Source organism: Misgurnus anguillicaudatus, chromosome 10, assembly GCF_027580225.2.
Source record: "Misgurnus anguillicaudatus chromosome 10, ASM2758022v2, whole genome shotgun sequence".
NCBI lineage: Eukaryota > Metazoa > Chordata > Actinopteri > Cypriniformes > Cobitidae > Misgurnus > Misgurnus anguillicaudatus.
Window position 1 is genome coordinate 5655529 of NC_073346.2, and position 18447 is coordinate 5673975.

Sequence of the window (18447 nt, forward strand, 5' to 3'; positions counted from 1 at the left end):
TGTGACATGATGTTACTACATGCTCCTTCCTCTCCGCTCTTCTGAGGTAAATGCTTCTCCCGGCAGAGCCGGTCGGCGTCGCGCGTTCATGTGTTTTGGGGCGTGACTTTAGAAGAAACCCAGAAGGGAGGGGGTGGAGTGAATCGAAAAATGAGCTTTGTCTACAGACACGATTTTTATACTCTCTTTTTCAGAATACTTACATTTTACTTATGTATTGGTATATAAAGACAGTTTAAACAAATTTGGAAAAAAGTGTTTTAGACTTAAACCTGCCTACTCTGCCTTTAATATTATAATTGTAGTATGAAGTGTGCACACTGTGGCCCTTAAAAAAATGGTGCAAGATGCCCCTGATCTTATAAGATCTTACTAAAACACAGAAGAAAGAGACTTTACCTTTTCTGGAGGCTTCGAAACTGTCATGAATGTTAATCCTTTGGATGTCATATGTGAGTGTGGTGTTTGGCAGTAAGGTTCTGTTCCTGTTGATTGTATTTAAAGCAAACTTAAAGGCAAGTTCTTCAGCACCGGATGGCCCACTCTCGATGGATTCAAATATCCCCCCTAAAAATAAAGGGGAAAAAACAATTATGTATTTCAAGGTTAATTAATTACTCTATAACACAACTATTCTTAGATTACACAATGATAGATCAGTCAGTCAGATCATTATGTTTATTCAAATGAACGATGTCAAAAGAAATATACGCAGTAGATGAAACGCTGATACTTTATGCAAATATCTTTACTTATTTGACAGGCTTGCTACATTACATACAGTAAGAGCTTTTCTTTTGTGAATGTGCTTGACAGGCTGTAGATGAATGGATGCCTTTAGTGTTGGGGACTGATGTGTTCTGATTGGCTGGAGAATCAATCAATCAAGCCCTAGGGAGCAGTGAAGCACAGCGTGGAGAGATTGAAGTGTTTTGCTTGGGTCAGTCAGCAGTTTGCCCCTGTTGACTCACCATATGTCAGACTAGAGCTCAACTCCATGTTTTACTTACACTCACTGGAGACTCCATCATTTAAATCATCCTTCAAAACAATTCACACACACACACACACACACACACACACACACCACTTACTGTACTGTATTTAAACTAGACTGACTGCCATTTGTATTATTGCTAATATCGTCAATACTGTTGTTAATATTGTGGAAAGGTTTATACCAACATTCCTGTTTTGTTTTATTTTTTATAAAGAGAAAAATAACCACAATTGACTGCTTGTACGTCCTTTAAAAGAAATCATCGAGTCCTTGCTGTGACTTCTGTATGGACCAGATCGTCAACAGTACAAATAAACGCAAATGACATGAAATATATCCAAGATAGTACAAATCCCTGCAGGTGTCTTAAAGCATTTCTGCAGATAAAGAGATGCACTTACACTCCATTATTCTTTTACAAAAGAATAAAAAACACTTTAGTGAAATATCTACAGATCGTCCTCATCCCTACAACCAAGCTCATGAGAAAACTACAGAAATGAATGAGTGCCTAAAATGTCACTGTGTGCCTTTTTTCTTTTAAAGGGACCATGGCATGAAAATCTAACTTTTTCCGTGTTTAAGTGCTATAATTGGGTCCCCAGTGCTTCTATCAACCTAGAAAATGTAAAACAGATCAACCCATTAACTTAGTTTTGATAAACCATTTTCTACAAACTAGGTTGTTGAAATTTGGCTCTCCTTATGATGTCATAAGGAGCTCTTATTATAATAATACCGCCCCTTAATCTGCACTATCCAACCACAGCACTGTCATTTAGTGCAGAGAAAAGCACAATTGAGTTTTAATTGCAACAAACACCATCATTGTGAACAGTGTTTCATCAGCTCATTTGCATTTTAAAGGACACACCCAAAACGGCACATTTTTGCACACACCTACAAAGTGGCACTTTTAACATGCTATAATAAATTATCTATATGGTATTTTGAGTTAAAACTTCACATATGTGCTCTGGGGACACCAAAGATTTATTTGACATCTTAAAGTGTTGTGCATGGCCCCTTTAAACATTTAACGTTTTTTCATAGCTATTTGCTTAAACATATCTTCTGTATAAACATGTGTAAGGGTTAGTGACTGACATCCTCTATAACAGACAGATATTGGACAGGTAATGAAAAAACTGCCCATCAGTCGTCATCTGTCTTATATGATGTCTCTTTAACAGAGATGAACTGAAGCATAATGAATCAATTCTTTAAATATCAATGTCTTACATTGTGACCACATTTAAACCAAACTCATACCGGTCAAAATAAAACTTTACCAAGCGTCCAATTTAATCATCTTATAGTAGGCCTATATCTCTTTTCCATATCCCCTTGATTTGTTTGTCTGTTAAGCGAGACCGGGGTCAGTTGTGACACATTTTCCTCCAGTAAATATTCATTTTCATTACATCTTCAAAGTCTACATTTATTTTATAGTTGACTCCTGCTGTAAGATCAATGTAAAGCAATAAATAACTCTTCTCTTCATTTCTCACGGTGTGCCGTGTAGCTGCTTTATAAGCCCGTGCTAGAGCCGCAGTGATGGGTACAGGCTCATTTCGGTTAGGCACTTGTCTGGTGAACAATGCAGTGCACCTCCCTGCTCGCTCGATAGCGCTCTCTGAAGCTGTGATATATTTATCACACAGCGCTACATAATCAATGACACTACAATACATTCATTTCTGCATCCAGAGGAACATTTACTTACACCAGCAGAGATGACACGAGTGAAGTCTGATAGCAGTGAGACTCTCATTTATCTTCTTATATGATCAATCACTGTGAATGAATTGCTTTCTCAAGTGACCAATTTACAAATTAAAAGCCTGGACAACAACATAAATTGTATATATTGTACATACATTACGTTACATATACGTTACCTTTTTACTTGGCTACTAGTAGGGATTAATTTTATCCGCTGTACTTTGCTACTTTGTTGTCCTATGATTTTTCTGTTTCCTCTTGTTTTTATTTATGTAAAGCTGCTTTGGAGCAATTAAACAATTGTGAAAAACACAAATAAAATAAAATAAAATTTAAACGAACATAACATTGTTGTATAACACTATTGAGAGGTTTACCGGGCAGGGATTAGATTATATTTAGTGTTAAAACTAGATATATTTTATAATTCCCCGCCAGTAATTTTTTGAAAAGTTGCCCGCCAGCATGTTATGTGATTTTAAGTTTCACAAAATGCCTTTCAGGTGTCACAGTTCTCCAACATTATAAATGACAAAAAGGCAGGATTACCAAACTTACAAGACTTATTCACGTAGGACAGCATAACACGATGACAAGGTAACAAACAGACAAGATCAGAAAAAGGACAGGCACATTAAGGCAGAATATAAAGTGGTAAATGATAATGGCAAACAGCTGTAACTAATAGAGAAATTACCTAAACACAGGTATGACTAACTAAAGGTAACAAACGCAATGAGTATCAATGAACAGTGAAAAGAATGAACATAATGGAACCAAAACCCTTACATCAGGAACATTTTCTTCTAAAAATATATACATACAAATATATCAAATGAAAGAACAGCTTTCAAACAAACAAACAAACAACATTAAACGAAAAAAAAAAGTTTCATCCTATATATATTTTTTTCTCTGCTTTTAAACTCCTAAATATGGGTATTTTTATTTTATTTTTATTTTTGCAAAAACCTGAAATAATTGCATTTTTGTGAAGGAATTTTGTTAGAGATCACATTCAGAATGATTATCAAAACATACACAGAGTTTAAAATTAGTAAATAACGTTTTGGCTTCAGTTTTCATAAATTGGGTAAGTGGATAATTTAGTGGATAATGTTTTTTTATGCATATGTTTTCTCTTAATAGAGGGTATGCATATGACATCACCATCGGCGAGAGGGACTGCGGTTACGCCCACTGAGTGGCAAAAGACAGAGCGGCAGCATTTGAGTACAGCGTGACATCGGCGAAAACATGGTGAAAACGCGTCGAAATGGGAAAAAGCTGTTGTGCGATAGACTGTACTAACAGATTAACAAGAATTCTGAGCTATCGTTTTACAGACTGCCAAAAAACACAGAAAGGAGAAATAAATAGATTGTTCATGCCAACGTCCACAGACCACAGGTGTGTTGACAAGTTGCTAGGGTCACTATCAAGCAGAGTTTTTACTTTCTACTTAAAAGTATTTTTCAAGTATTTGTAATTTATCCATGTTTTTCTTTGGGAAACACATTCCAAAGCATATTATCATAATTTTTATTCTATTACATTTCATAAATACATGTGTTTGTATTACATTTAATATTTAAGTACATTAACATACTTTTACTCAAGTAAAAGTACACAATTTTAATGTAATTAGGTATTAGATCAATTTTAATATGCAATATTAAAGAATACACAGTATGATTATATGCTTTAGATTTTAGTTAAATAACATTTTTGCCAATACAAACATCCCAATAAAGTACAGATGCTTGAAAAATGTAACTAATGTAACAAAGTATTGTCCACCTCCGCTATCAAGTCCAACTAAATTCAATTTGATAATAGTCAGTTTTACTGGCATTTTCGCAGTAGCCCTTAAAAAAATCCAGCCATTTTGTTGCACGTTATGCCACTCAACCGATCAAACTCTCACGTGGTCATGAAAAAAAGTGACGTCAATGCATACCATCTATTGATGAGATAACTCGTCAATGGCGGGGAAAGAGTTAAACTAAGCCCTAGACCTGACTTAAGCTAATCCCTGTCTGGGAAACCACCCCTATATGTTATATATTAGTAGCAATTTCACTAGTGACTAGACTGTGAAATTGGTATTTGTACCTTTATGCAACAACAGCATGTAAAAAAGAGACGTTTATAACACAAGACTTTATAATAAAATTGAAATAAAGGAAGTCAAATGATGAGTTTGTTTAGACTGACAGCTGATTCCTCTCTAAATAAATGTCTTTGTGAATCTATTAATGCACTTATATTGTACAGCATTATTTCACTCGCCTCTTTCATAAGTGAACTTTGATGTGTACCATAGACTATTAACACTGCCAAAACAGCTTTGTTTGCTATTTGCCCTCTCATGCACTGGTGAAAGTAAGAAGCCGCGTGGATCTGCAGAATTCAGAAGAGCTTTATCTTAGAAGACATAAGAGGATTTTGGAGTGAAACAGATGATTGGAGTCAAATCTCATCTGCATAAATGTTGATTTATAGTGGGCACTTTAATGTCTTGCAGAAATGTGCTGAGAAATGATAACAGAAGGTCTGCTGGAGGAGCAACGACACGCTTACAGCAGGAATACTGCTTGTCTTAAAACTGCAGAAGCCCATTGACATGATGAGAAATCTATACTGTAAAACATCAGACATTTCACTGTAGCAGGAAATCATTATATAGAAAATTGAATACATTTTATAGGTCAGGACACCTCAAAATCAACTTTATAAAATTGCTTTAATGAGAAATACAATCAGAACTGTGTTTAATGTCCCGGACTAGTGTGAGATGGGATTGTGTTGGTTTCTCATTCATAAAGTCTGTGTGTGTCTTGAACAACTATAGAGAGGTGTGAAGAAAACCTCTGAAATTTTCAAGGAGAAGAGGGAAAACATGCGGAGAGAAATTAATTACAATCCAGTTTTGGCTTGATGCAGCAGAGCAAAGCTTATTTATGTGGAAAATAAGGTGCTTCACTGGGATTTTCACTCCTCACTGGTGACAGTTTGATGGCTATCAGTGTCAGATTATCAGCCTAGCATATCGAGATGCGTAGTACAGGGAAACGGGCTTGTAGGACACGTTTCATCTTTATCAAGTCTCGAGCTGTGATGCAGAAGACAGACCGCATAGACTCGGGATAGAGAGGGGATTGTGTGCTCTTTACACCCCATATCTGTATGAAAGAGATCTTCTTCTAAAATTAAAAACAAATTAACCATTTCATTATTGAAAATTGTATTTTCTACGTTTTCGTTTTTAATGTAATGAAATAGGGAATAGGTAATGGTGTCCCTATTAATTTGCACTGCAATCTTAAATATTAAAATGAAAAGGCAATGAGGGAAATAAACTGCAAATACAGTTATAAACCCCGCTCACTGATTAACATACAATTTGCATACAGGTTGTCAGTTTGAAAACTGAAAAATACTGTAAGAGAGAACATAAAATGAAAAATAAACTGTACATTATTATTTAAATCGTGTCACTATTATAGCACAAAAATTAATAAAAATCTAATTTTAATATTGGCAGTCAGGGCCGGAGTGGGACTCATTTTCAGGCCTGGAGTTTCATGCCTTAGACTGGCCCACTTTAGTTCGAACTGACTATATTAAAATAATATCATTAAATCCTCAGTACTCTATAATAGTGCACTGTTCTCTGCAGGCTTGGATTAAATAGATTTTTGTTACTGTTGCAATAGACAATAATGACGATTCATTGTTACATTTATGACTTAAGCCGCCTTTCCACTGCTGACAAACAAATCCAGAACTCTTTCATTCCCTATGGAAAGTCGTAAAGGGGCTGCGTAATTTTCGGACCCGTTTTGACAGTTGGATCCATTTAAAAATGTCAACTTGCACCGCATGCGATACCCTGACCTGAAGTGATGTATTTCAGTTTATTCCAATCAAAACACTGTGCAAGGTGACAATTATTTAATCCTATTTGTTTAACTTTATCTGTAACATTTGAAAAAAAAACACAATTACTCCATATTGACAAAAAAAACTGCTAAAATCAGCATAAGCTGGTGAGCTGGTTTTAGTTGGTCTCCCAGCTTGTTATTAACTGGTTTTGCTGGTGTACCAAGCTGGTCTTGCTGTGTTTTGGTCACTTTTTAAGATAGTCTAGCTGGATCGTGTCTAAATGTGGTGTGCAGTGGAAAAGCACCTTTAGATTAAAAAAAAAAGATTTTTCTTTTAGAGGGTGTTGGTATCAATTCGTGCTAAATTTATACAGACACATCTGAAGCAAAACTTGTGTTCACAGGCGAGCGCTGTGAAAAGCAGAAAAAAGTGGCACCTCCTGCGTTTTAGATGTTAATGGAACCTAATGCAAGAATTCTTCCAATCAGTGGTCAGGACTCGGGACACAATCATCTTGGGCATAAAATGACAGAGACATCTCCACCTGCAAATTACGCTAATGGGGCTGAATAATATTGTGAGTGCATGACAACATCGGCCCTCGTGGCCAAAAAATAGACAGGCCCACCAGAAATTATCCCGGTCCTCCCGATGATGAATCTTGAGATTGTAGTAAAAATGAAAAGTTATTTTTCATTGATGAGGACATAATGCATTAGCACCTTAACTCTTTCTTGACCCTTTTCCTGACAAGTTTTTACGCTAATCTATAATTCCACTACTATACACTAGATGGCGCTTTTATCCAATTTATAAAAAACATGAACCACAAACTAGTTTAATTAATTTTAAACTCTGTGTATCTTTTGATCATCGTTCTGAATCTAAACTCTAACACAATTCCTTTTCCTTTTTTCCCCAGTTTTGTTTGTTTGAAAGCAGAGGTTCTGTTCTTTCATTTGATATATTTGTATGTTTATATATTTATAGAAAAAAAATCTGGAAGGCATTTTGTGAAAATCACAAAAAAATGCTAAATGTATATTTAATTTCAATTTACTTTCTGTTTTTTCACATATTTTGCTTCCTGTTTTTTAGTATGAAATGGTTTACCTGTTTATAATTTGTATCATTTAATTTATATAAAATGTGCAGAAAATAAATGTCCTTATGCCTACAGTACAGAGGAAACCCAATCTTCTATAAATGTATATGGAGCTGTTACAGGCATGATTTCGAACCGTGTGTTTCATATTAAGTGATTCTTTTGATCCGTCTGAACTTTTCTATTACATCCATCTTTGATCAAATATACATCACACTGAACTGAACTGATCTTTAAAGTGATATAAATGTGTAATTACGGTACAATAGGGAGACAAAGCTAAAGGTGTATTCATAAATGAATCACTATTGTGACTGAAACAGTCAAACTGGACCTTCTTTGAACTTTTTTCTTTCAATGCAACATCATTATAGAAATACACTGCCTTTATTCTGCAGCTGAAAGTCTATGACACAGACAGAAATGATGAGAGAGAGAGTACGTCATGATGTGACGGACATGGGTTTACACTTTTAAGAGGCTTTTGGGTTACCGGTGTGACTAGAAGAATATTTAAAATCTAATAATAATCATTGAATCTACGCAAGTGTGTCATGCAATAAACAATAACATGAGTTAATGTGAGTATATGTGATGTCTCACCCTCCTCATCGGTCTTTCTCTCTTATCTTCATTATTTTAATCTCTATTAGTGCTTGACAATGTGACAATTTCAGTCGCTTTTGTGAATGAAAATTTCTGTGAAACAAATATTTAGGGCACACTGTTGCACCATGACACGTCAGCAGCTCATGAACAGCTGTGTAATACAATCAGACTAAACAACTACTCCCAAAATGCATTCATTAGAAATTAAAAAACACATCTTAATGGTTCAAGAATTGTCTAAACACAATATATAGTTTGTTATTTCAGCCCAAACTCAAAAGGAACATGACATAGACAGGCTCTTGAGTTTTGTGATATTAAACAATGTTGATCGGCCAATAAACTTTACAAGTCAAATTTTTGGGGGAAATTCAGCTGGCTTTCTAGCAAATTGCAAAAAACTAAAGAAACATTAAAAAACATCAGTGACAGATTCATATCTGAATGTCACATGAACACAGTTCAGCTTTATAACAGCTCAGGTGAGATTTTAACTGTCTCGAGCGCTTCTCGTGTCAGTAACGCTTTGTGAATATGCTTTTCTTTACTTTCCATTTTGTACTTCTTAGCAGATCAATTTGCTTAACAATAATAAGAATCCAAGCAGCTTAACTAGTCCACCTTGGGTCAGCTTACAGAACACTGAATCTACAGCCTTCATTTTTAATAAAGACTCTTTGTGAACTGGACCGTGTTGCATTGATTTTCCACTCATATTCAAGTGTTTGATATCATTTTAAATGGCGAGATGTGAGAGATGCCCCGATATGATTTTCCTTTATTTCTCACATGGTTTAGCCCGTGACCCATCAGTATTTTGCGATAATCCTTGTCTTATTAAGAGCTCAGCCTTGAATGAAATGAGTTATGAATATAACCCTTACAGGGTCAATGGATTGGTGTGGAGTTTGTGTTGAGCAGTTATAAATTAGGGCCTGAGGTTTTGTGTTGCCGGTGCGGTCCGCTGGCTTGAGATCAACTGCAAAGCTCTGTTGCAGTTGCTATGAGATGGTTATTGAGTGTAAGTGTCACAATCTTTATGGCTGAAACTATTACTGTAGTGGAACATTTGTAGTCTTTGTTCTCCCCAATATCCTGTTTATTCATTTGAATGTATTCCAGGGTCGGCAAGTAAATTGTACCTGCGCACTTGCGTGGCGCAGACAGCAATAACTTTGCTTGCAAATGAGTACTTTGTGACTTATGAACTCGTAGCGGGAGTGTTTGAGAGAGAGGAACGCACGTTCCAGGTAATGAGAAAACAAAGGACAGCAAATCAAATTGACAGAAATTCTATTTTCTTGCGGTGAAAACAAACGACGAGTGTGCGGTGAATTACAACGCAAAGATTAGATGCTTCAAATTTCACAGCGACACTGAGACTTCGCAAATATTCTGAAACCAAAGGATCATTTCTCTCTGGCTGCTTGTGTGTGTGTTGCATATATCTGTGTTTCTATTTGGTGATTCACTGTCGCTGGTAACAAGACAATGGCCTTGCACTTGCACCGAGGGCTCTTATTGCTCAGCCAGCCTGACAAAGCGAACGAACCACAGCGATGTTTTGTGACTAATGAACTACAGCTCGGCCGCAAGGTCACGGCCAGGTGGACGCCATGGAAACAAGGAATCTTCATCAAACCGTGGACCAGCTGAAGTGAGTCGTTGCTTCTAGAAGATTCTTTGGGATTCTTTGAGATGGAACAAAAGCTGATGGATTTAGTGAAATCAGCTAGTTGTCTCAGTAATTAACTTATTCCCTGTGATTTTCAGACAGGAATAGATGGGAGAAAGTGTTAACTCTTTTCCTACTGACTGACCTACCGGGTATACGGAAAAAGACAGAACGCGCGGCCATGGCAACAGCATCGATGTCTGTCCCTCTCAGTTTGTCACAAGCGTTTACTAAACACAATCTCATAATCTGTAATCCATACTATATCAATATATTGGATTAAAGGGAAAAGCTGCTTGTATGTGCTGTGAGATCTGATGTTTTCACACAGGACTAATCCAGTGTTTGTGTGTCTTTGTGTATTTCTTTAGTGTTATAATCTGTAGGATATTATAAGCATTAATAAACAGGTAAAGTTTTGAATTCTACTTTAATTATAAGCTTCACTAAGAGCATACTTCATGTAAAATGTGAAATAAATCTCTTGACTAGCTAGTCCTGTATAAGGCTGGTTTCTAAGGCTAACAAATGAAGCCTATAGTGTCAGAAAGAAAACTATACATTATTATTTCACACTTTTTGGAGCCATCCAAGGCACTAGAAAAACATTAACCATAAATTAAAAAAAGGTGTGTATACTGTATGTACAATGCTTATTAATGTATTAGACCACACTGAAAAAAAAATGATTAATTCAATTTACTCAATTTTTTTAGGGTGGTTGCAATCGATTTATTTAAGCTACATTTGAATAAAAGTTTTTTATTTTATTTATTTTTTCAATTTTTTGTTGTTTAAATGTAGCTTAAATAAATTGATTGCAACCACATACCTTAAAAATTTTGTCAATTGAGTGAACCAATGTATGTTTTTTTTAAAAAACATTTTTTTTTCAGCAATGTCGGATCACGAAGAAGACTGAATGTGATAAATTTAATGAAAATTTTAAGACTTAAGATGTTTAAAAAAATAAGATTGTATCTTAGCACTACACGTGGATTAAATCACTTTGTGCCTCAATGCGTTTGAAGGGGATTATTTCTCATTAAATTAGTACATTTAGGGAATGTTAGTAGAAACGGGTCAGGCTAGGACAGGCTGAGGATAATGTTAGTAACATATAACAAACCACCAACAGCCTTTTATTGGTAAATTTCATTTTCTTAATGCAGATTCATCCATAATTGTGTAATTTGAGAGGTTATCAAACACAATGGCGGTACATAGTTTATATTTATGGATAAAACGTATGGGTGATTTTGCTGAGAAATTAAATTAAATGCAATAAATGAGTTTATGAATAACTTAATTATACATTCAGGGATTAATAATAACTGAAAGTGATGAAGATGGCATCTCCCATCAGATGTTGATATTAACAACAAAAAGAAAACAACACTGAGCCAGGGTCATTATTAATTAACAATAAATAAAACATGCCTTATGAGTCTTTTTTATCTTGTTCTTTGTATATTTATAAATCAAACACGTATGATATATATACAGCACACAGTCAATAGTACTTATAAACAGCGTACATACTCATTACAAGTGCAATGCATTTTAAAGCATAAATTATATGTATATTTTCTTACAAAATTTAATCAATTACCTTCAGAGCTGTGTGGATTACTTTTACAAAGGATAGATGCACATGCTTTGGATTTGAAGAAGCGGATCCCATATTAATTTATTATGAAAATTGGAAGAGCTAGGACAGTTTCCAGAATATCTGAATATGTGTTTGTATGAAAAAGAAAGGACATATGTAACTCGGGTGGCTTCAGGGTGAGTAAATCATGGGGTATTGTCATTTTTGGACAAACTATCCCTTTAAAGTTGTTGAAGGCGTAAAACATGTTTACAAGGCACATACAGTACCGGCAGCTGACCATACTAATCTTCTCATATCAGTGGATTTTATTTGTCAAAAATCATTGTTGATAGAACTACATAAAAATACTACTTACTAAGGGTGTAACGATTAATCGTGCAAATGCGCGTTTTCTCAATGAATGAATTTGAATGAATTACGGTGAAATCCCAGCACACCAAAAGCCAGAGGGCGCTCTCGTTCTCGCTCTCTTTTGTTTAACAAATGTTGCTTTTTTAAACGCACGCTATAAACGACTCCGACTCATAATGATTTTAGCTTGATTAGGACTTCTTACTGACCAAAGCGCCATAGTACACGCATAAGCTGCGCATGAAACACATAATCTATCGATTTATCGTTACAGCCCTACTACTTACATAGCCGGGTGCCAGCTGAACTTAGCCCTGCCCTCAACATTTCAGGTTGGGAAGTTCGGTCTGGAGTGGCTCCGTTGTGGCGCTACTATGCTACTAAGCTGATCAAACCAATCAAATTGTCAGGGCGGCTTTATACGATGATGGACAGTTAGTAACGTAATCAACCACGTCACCAAAGAGTGCTTGTGTTGAATCCGTTTACAACAAAGACTGCTGCCGCTGGAGAATTGAGAAGATTCTGCCATCGAGTCTGTTCTAGAAGATATCGACAGCACGCACGACAACATGGATATAACTAGCGGTCATTGCCAGCTCCTTTTCGGAAGCCCGTGGATGAAGTTCATCTAACTTACAAATGGTAAGAGATAGTCTGACTGTAAATAACTTACAATGTCGTGATATGAATGAAATATTGTAAACATAGTAGGTGTTGATGTACGTTCGCTAACTCAAACTAAGTACAATCATAATGTTTGGACAGTCAAAAGGACAGAAGCCATTTCTACATACGTCACACACGCGGTTGCTCTGATTGGTTGTAGGTCTATATCCAATTGAGTAGAGGCATTTTTTGTCCTGGTTCGGTTGAAGCACGCCCCTTAAACACAGCCCAATGGAGCGGTTTCAGACTGAAATTCTGACTAGAATTTTGAGTATGACAACGTCAGGCTACTACTTACACATATTGGTGTAATATATCTAAATACTGTAAATCAATTCATTTCTTGACTATAAGGAAAAATCACAGCTCTCTGTCTCTAACTCTGAACTAACTGAAGTCTCCATGAATCAAGTGACTGCCTTATATTTTTAGTAACAGTAGTATTTCTAATGCTTAAATATAAATAATCTTATTATCCATACATTTTTTAATATACAGTTTTACAAGAAAGTCTTTGGTATAAAAACATAAATTCAGTCTGACATCCATCTCTCCTGTCAAAATGATTAAACATCAAGAACTCTCTGAAAAGTAAAGAGCCCACATTAAAACACTTCATGGCGCTGGATGATCTTTGAGATGAATAGATAGGTGCTCTTATAAAGTTATTAGCACTGTAAATAAGAATCAAATCAATTACAGCAATGAATTAATCAATCTCCTCTAAGAAATGTTTACTGTATAGGCATGAAGTTATTGTTCAGAAAAGTGAGACTTCTTACTGCTGCCACAATGAAGATTGAAAATTATCACATTGCATTTTATAAAAGCATCCAATCTTCTCTGTTTACTCGTGTCTTTAAATCACTGTTCTCTTTATTCTTTTGCTCTCGCATCTTTTCCATTTCTTTTTCTCTTCCACTCGTTCATTCAGTCAGCTTCAGTGAACACTAAAGGCCAGATACGACTGTGTGCTAACGCACGCCAGACAGACATCACATCAAACATTTGCTCAAAAAATCCTAAAGCACTTCCCAAGAGAATAACAAAACAGGCTGTGAAGTAAGCGGTGACAGTAACTGACTATAAATATTCATAAAGGCTTTTAAAAGTGGGTAATCACTTTTGCTGTTCTGCATAATGCTGCTTATTTATTCAAGCGCTGGAAACAGCACAGTGTGAGCGAGCGGGCGGCTGGTGTGTTCCTGAAAGCTCTGAATGTTGTGTGATGGGAGTAATTCACAGTCACACAGACACATTACGGGTGATAATTTATGAGGATCACTTAATTAGACCTCACACTCTGTGGAAGAGTGACATCAACATCTGAACATCTGAACATGTCTGTTGAGTCCTGCTAAAACACACACACACTCGCTCATCTTTCCTTTATTCTCATATATATGTACTGTATGGATGGAAATAAATAGCCCAGGCTGATAAGTCATCATCATGTTAACTTCCAGTCAGTTTCAGATGGTTTTCATATATATACACACACAACCCGATTGGCCCTTAACTTTTAAAATAGCCTGTGGCACATCTGAATCACGTACTGTGGCAGTAAGTTCTGTGTTCATTAAAGTTCTTGATACAGTGTGTACAAGGAATACATTCTGCTATGTTTGCATTGGCATGCGGGTCGTTTGTTAGATGACCAATGATGTACTATCTATGGTGTTGTTAAACAGGAAATGTATATATGAATTTATTGGTTCTTATAAAAGAGCCAGCAGGCTCACAGCTTTCCAATAATTGTATCATTTTTTGATAGAGAGTTAATAGGGACATGACATTGTTGTTTTATAATTGTATTATGTTTCATGAGGTGAAATTATAACATTACTAAAGTTTATTGCCCAAATCATCCACTGATTGAAACAATCTGATTTCTGTGCTTCTCCTTTAAGAGGCGGATCACAGAGCGCCTTTAATATATGGCTGTTGCAGACGCCTTTTTTGAATGGTTTTCTATGGGCAGTAAGGGTTATGCGCACTGTTTTCACCGTGCTGAACACCTTAAAGGTGCAGTGTGTAAATTTTAGCGGCATCTAGTGGTGAGGTTATGAATTGCAACCAACGTCTCAGTCCACTGCTCACCCCTCGCTTTGAAACACATAGAGAAGCTGTAGCCACCACCGGACAAACATGTCATCATTGGAGACAACTTAGTAAAAAAAGTTTATCTGTAGAAACATGGTGCCACAAAATGGCGACTTCCATGTAAGGGGACCCTCTGTGTATGTAGATAAAAACGTCTCATTCTAAGGTAATAAAAACTTAACGGTTCATTATGAAAAGTCTTTATACATCCCTGATAATATAGTTTTTTATATTATTTAGCATTTCTGTCAAAAGATCCTTCTAAAAATTACACAATGCACTTTTAAGCTTTTGCCGTCTCCCATGCCATGCGATTTTGCAGGAGCGCTCTCAGTGATAAAGCCCAATTTATAGTCGTGTGTAAGCTCTACGCCGTAGGTTATCCATAGCCTGTGTGTAGCTCTGCATAGACTGACGTGCACCCCGCAACATTTTTAACAGCGCGTCACTTCTACATGGACCGCAAACGCTGTGATTGGTCCACCAGAACCCCTCCCCGTCAGGTAAAAAAAACTGTGTCAGTATTTTCGTTTGCGGCGGTAAAAACAAAAATGGGCCAAGTTGAGGAGTGATTTAACTCAAACTGCAACAAAATTTGCTGTTTATTTACTTCCATCTGTCAGGGTTTGGGACGGAGGACAAGAGAACCCAAGCGCAGATGACATCGGGGTGTGAACATAGAACATTTATTACATAAAACATGAAAACAAAAGCCCACATGGGGGCAAAACTACATATAACATGATCTTTTACAAACACTGACTTAACATGATAAACTAGACTCTAATGAAAACATTTAACTGAATGAAGACTGCAAAACAAGACACGTATGAACACAATGAACCAGCACAAGACAAAAGGGAGATTAAATAGGGGAACTAAACGAGGGCAACACAGGTGCGAGGGATAACTAATAATGAATAATAATGAATAAGGAGAACAAGGGGGCGGGGACTAAGAACGAGACACCAGAGGCACATGACCCAATTTACAAGGCCATGAGCCTCCACATAAAACAAGAGACTAGCCATTTCCCAATGTCAAGGTTACTTCCTTGGCAGGACTAGTCCTTACAAGTCACTTCCTTCAAAGGCTAGGCGAGACCCCTTTTAAGAATTCAGAGAACACGTTAATGGAACAGGCTAGCAAGTGCACGTCATTGCGTGATTGAAAAGTGTGCTTTCGGTGCTGCACGCATAGGATTGTGGGTGATTTCAGCGCGTGAAGAGCGCGAAGGATACACATATGCATCCTTTCCTGTATATGGGATATTTCTCGAACGAAGGACTGAGTCCTTGGCTGAAATTTTGAGGATCCTCGACATTGGAACAGTCCTTCGATGGACGTCGATGACGTAGCATCCTCGAAATTCTGGCTTCCAAGGATCCTTCCTTGACATTGAGAAACGGCTTCTGTCAGAACCCTGCCATCACGATAAAACATAAATATAAAACAAGACTCTTATGGCAGAGTCCTGACACCATCATTTTCTCAAATCATACACAAGAAGTTGCTCTTTCTTCTTCGTTTGTGGGTTAACTTGCCAAGCTGCTTCTTCATTGACGGTTGCGCTGCTACTGTGCTTACACGCATGGATACTGCCTATCAGCGGTCTGCATGTTTATTTGCACGTCAACGGAAACGACGACCCAAAAGTATAAATGAAAACCGTCGCAGCTATGCAGTAGGACCTACGCACAACCATAATGAGCCCTTTAAGCGCCAGATGTCATTTGCGTTTTTTTCCATTCCATTGTCCAATCAAATAAGGGGATAGGCGGGCCTTTCGTTGTGGTGACAGACGTTTATAGGTGCTTGGAACAACCAGAGACTGCAGTCATTCACTGACTTTATTTTAAGGTTTCTGCTAATATGACAGTTAACAGCAAAAGAGTGCTCACGCTTCAAAATTTGATTGACATAACAGCTGCCGAAGTAGCCTAGCAATATAATAAAATGCAGCGCACCAGCTCTTTTGAATCACTAGCAAAAACAAACATATCGTTCTCAGCTAGTGTGTACAAACACCACAAGGTTTTATTTTAGCGGCATCTAGTGGTGAGATTGCGAATTGGAACCAACAGCTCACCCCTCAATTTCAAAACTCAATGGTAGACGCCACATGAGAAGTATGTCATTGTCTGAGATAAAGTAGGGATGAAACCCGCTCTGTGCAGTTTGTCCAGTTAGGGGGCGTGCACACCGAAGCTTTTTTACACTTTGTTTTACAAAATTTTTTACATAATTTTCGTCCGACTGTCTGCTTTCTTCGGATGAGCGCTTTGGTTGCTGTGATACTTCTGCTTTGATTATCAGTTTTTTGTACGATTCACCGGTTGGTTGTTATGATATTTGTCCCGCTCAGGGAAGTCATTAGGACATTTTAGCTCCTAGCTCATTTGGGGGCTGAGCCCCCCTAAAATGAAAATCCTAGAATCGTCCCTGGTCCCACTCCTCCTCCACTTTGATTGGACGGCCGCATGAGAACTGACATTGAGGAGCTGAGCTTTTCCCAAAGTTGAATCCCTTTCAACTCTCAGCACTCAGTGCTGAGCATGGAAAAAACGCAGAGCACTGCCTTTCAGCTCGGAAAACCCCCGCCAGCTGGTGGCTTTTTTGAAAAACGCAGCGCTTCCATTGGAAACAATTGAAAACATGTGCCGGCCACCAGCGTAAAAGCTTTGTTGTGCACGCTCCCTTTAGCCTGGTCCGACCAGACTCTCGTACATTCATTTAATTTGTACAGAGAGTCTGGCCACGCTCCATTGCAAACGTTACTTCCATTAAGGAGGCTCCTCTGTTGAAGTTTTAAACTAATGGATCTGCTTAGAGTCACTCTGAATCTGCCATAACCAATCGCTAACGTTTGGTTGTTACGTATATCATGCACCGAAACCGGCAAACAAAACTTGGCAAACCTGGTTCTTGCTCCGGCTTCAACTTCTGTATATTCGGCAGTTTTGCAACAACGGACCGAATAGATTTTTTCACATCTTTCTCCGCTGCCATTACTGAACTACAACTCAAACTGAAGAACCTCAACGTCATCGTTGTTAGCCACCCCCATCTGTTCGCTGATTGGTCCTGCAGAATTTTGCAGGAGAAAACGAAACTCTACAGAGCAGTCCCAGACGTAGTACTGAAGCGAAATGAAAATTAAGCGGAAGCACGTAGGAGAGCGGAGCCAGGCTATGCTCCCTTAGGGGTACTGTAAAAACAAGATGGCGACTTCCATGTAAGGAGACCCGCGGTGTATGTAGATAAAAATGGCTCATTCTAAAGTAATAAAAACAATGCAGTTCATTTAGTAAGGTCTTTATACATCCCTGATAATATAGTTATGTATATTATATTGCATTTCTGTCAAGAGATCCTTATAAAAGTCCCACACTGCACCTTTAAACCAAGAATTACACCCTAAATAAAGCACTTACTGCCTTAACTATGAGCAGAGATGATCAATACAATACGTTCTCTTGTGTGTGTATATAGTGTATATATCAGTTCTCCCGCTTCTGTCTTGCGTAATGTCTTTCAATACTCACAGATGAATGCAGGCCAAAACGTTACTTACACTGTTTTAAACTGAAAAATGCAACTTATGTGAGTCAGGTTAACACCTAATACAAGCAGGTCAAATAAATGATTTATGATGCCCTGTTATCTTGCTGTACAGCGGTCATATGAAAATATGCTGCCTTCGTGAT

General features: G+C 37.3%; 1 protein-coding gene across 3 annotated transcripts in view; it reads right to left on the reverse strand.

The window, feature by feature from the left end:
• Nucleotides 1-18447, reverse strand: part of grik2 (glutamate receptor, ionotropic, kainate 2) — a 231945-nt gene that overhangs the window by 171578 nt on the left and 41920 nt on the right. For 2 of the 3 annotated variants that reach the window (XM_055209417.2, XM_055209418.2), the window contains exon 2: nucleotides 400-567. In XM_055209417.2, the coding sequence (XP_055065392.2) occupies nucleotides 400-567 (168 nt within the window). Of the gene's footprint in view, nucleotides 1-399; nucleotides 568-3283; nucleotides 3340-18447 lie in introns of those variants that run through there. The other variant, XM_073871825.1, reaches the window with a different exon arrangement.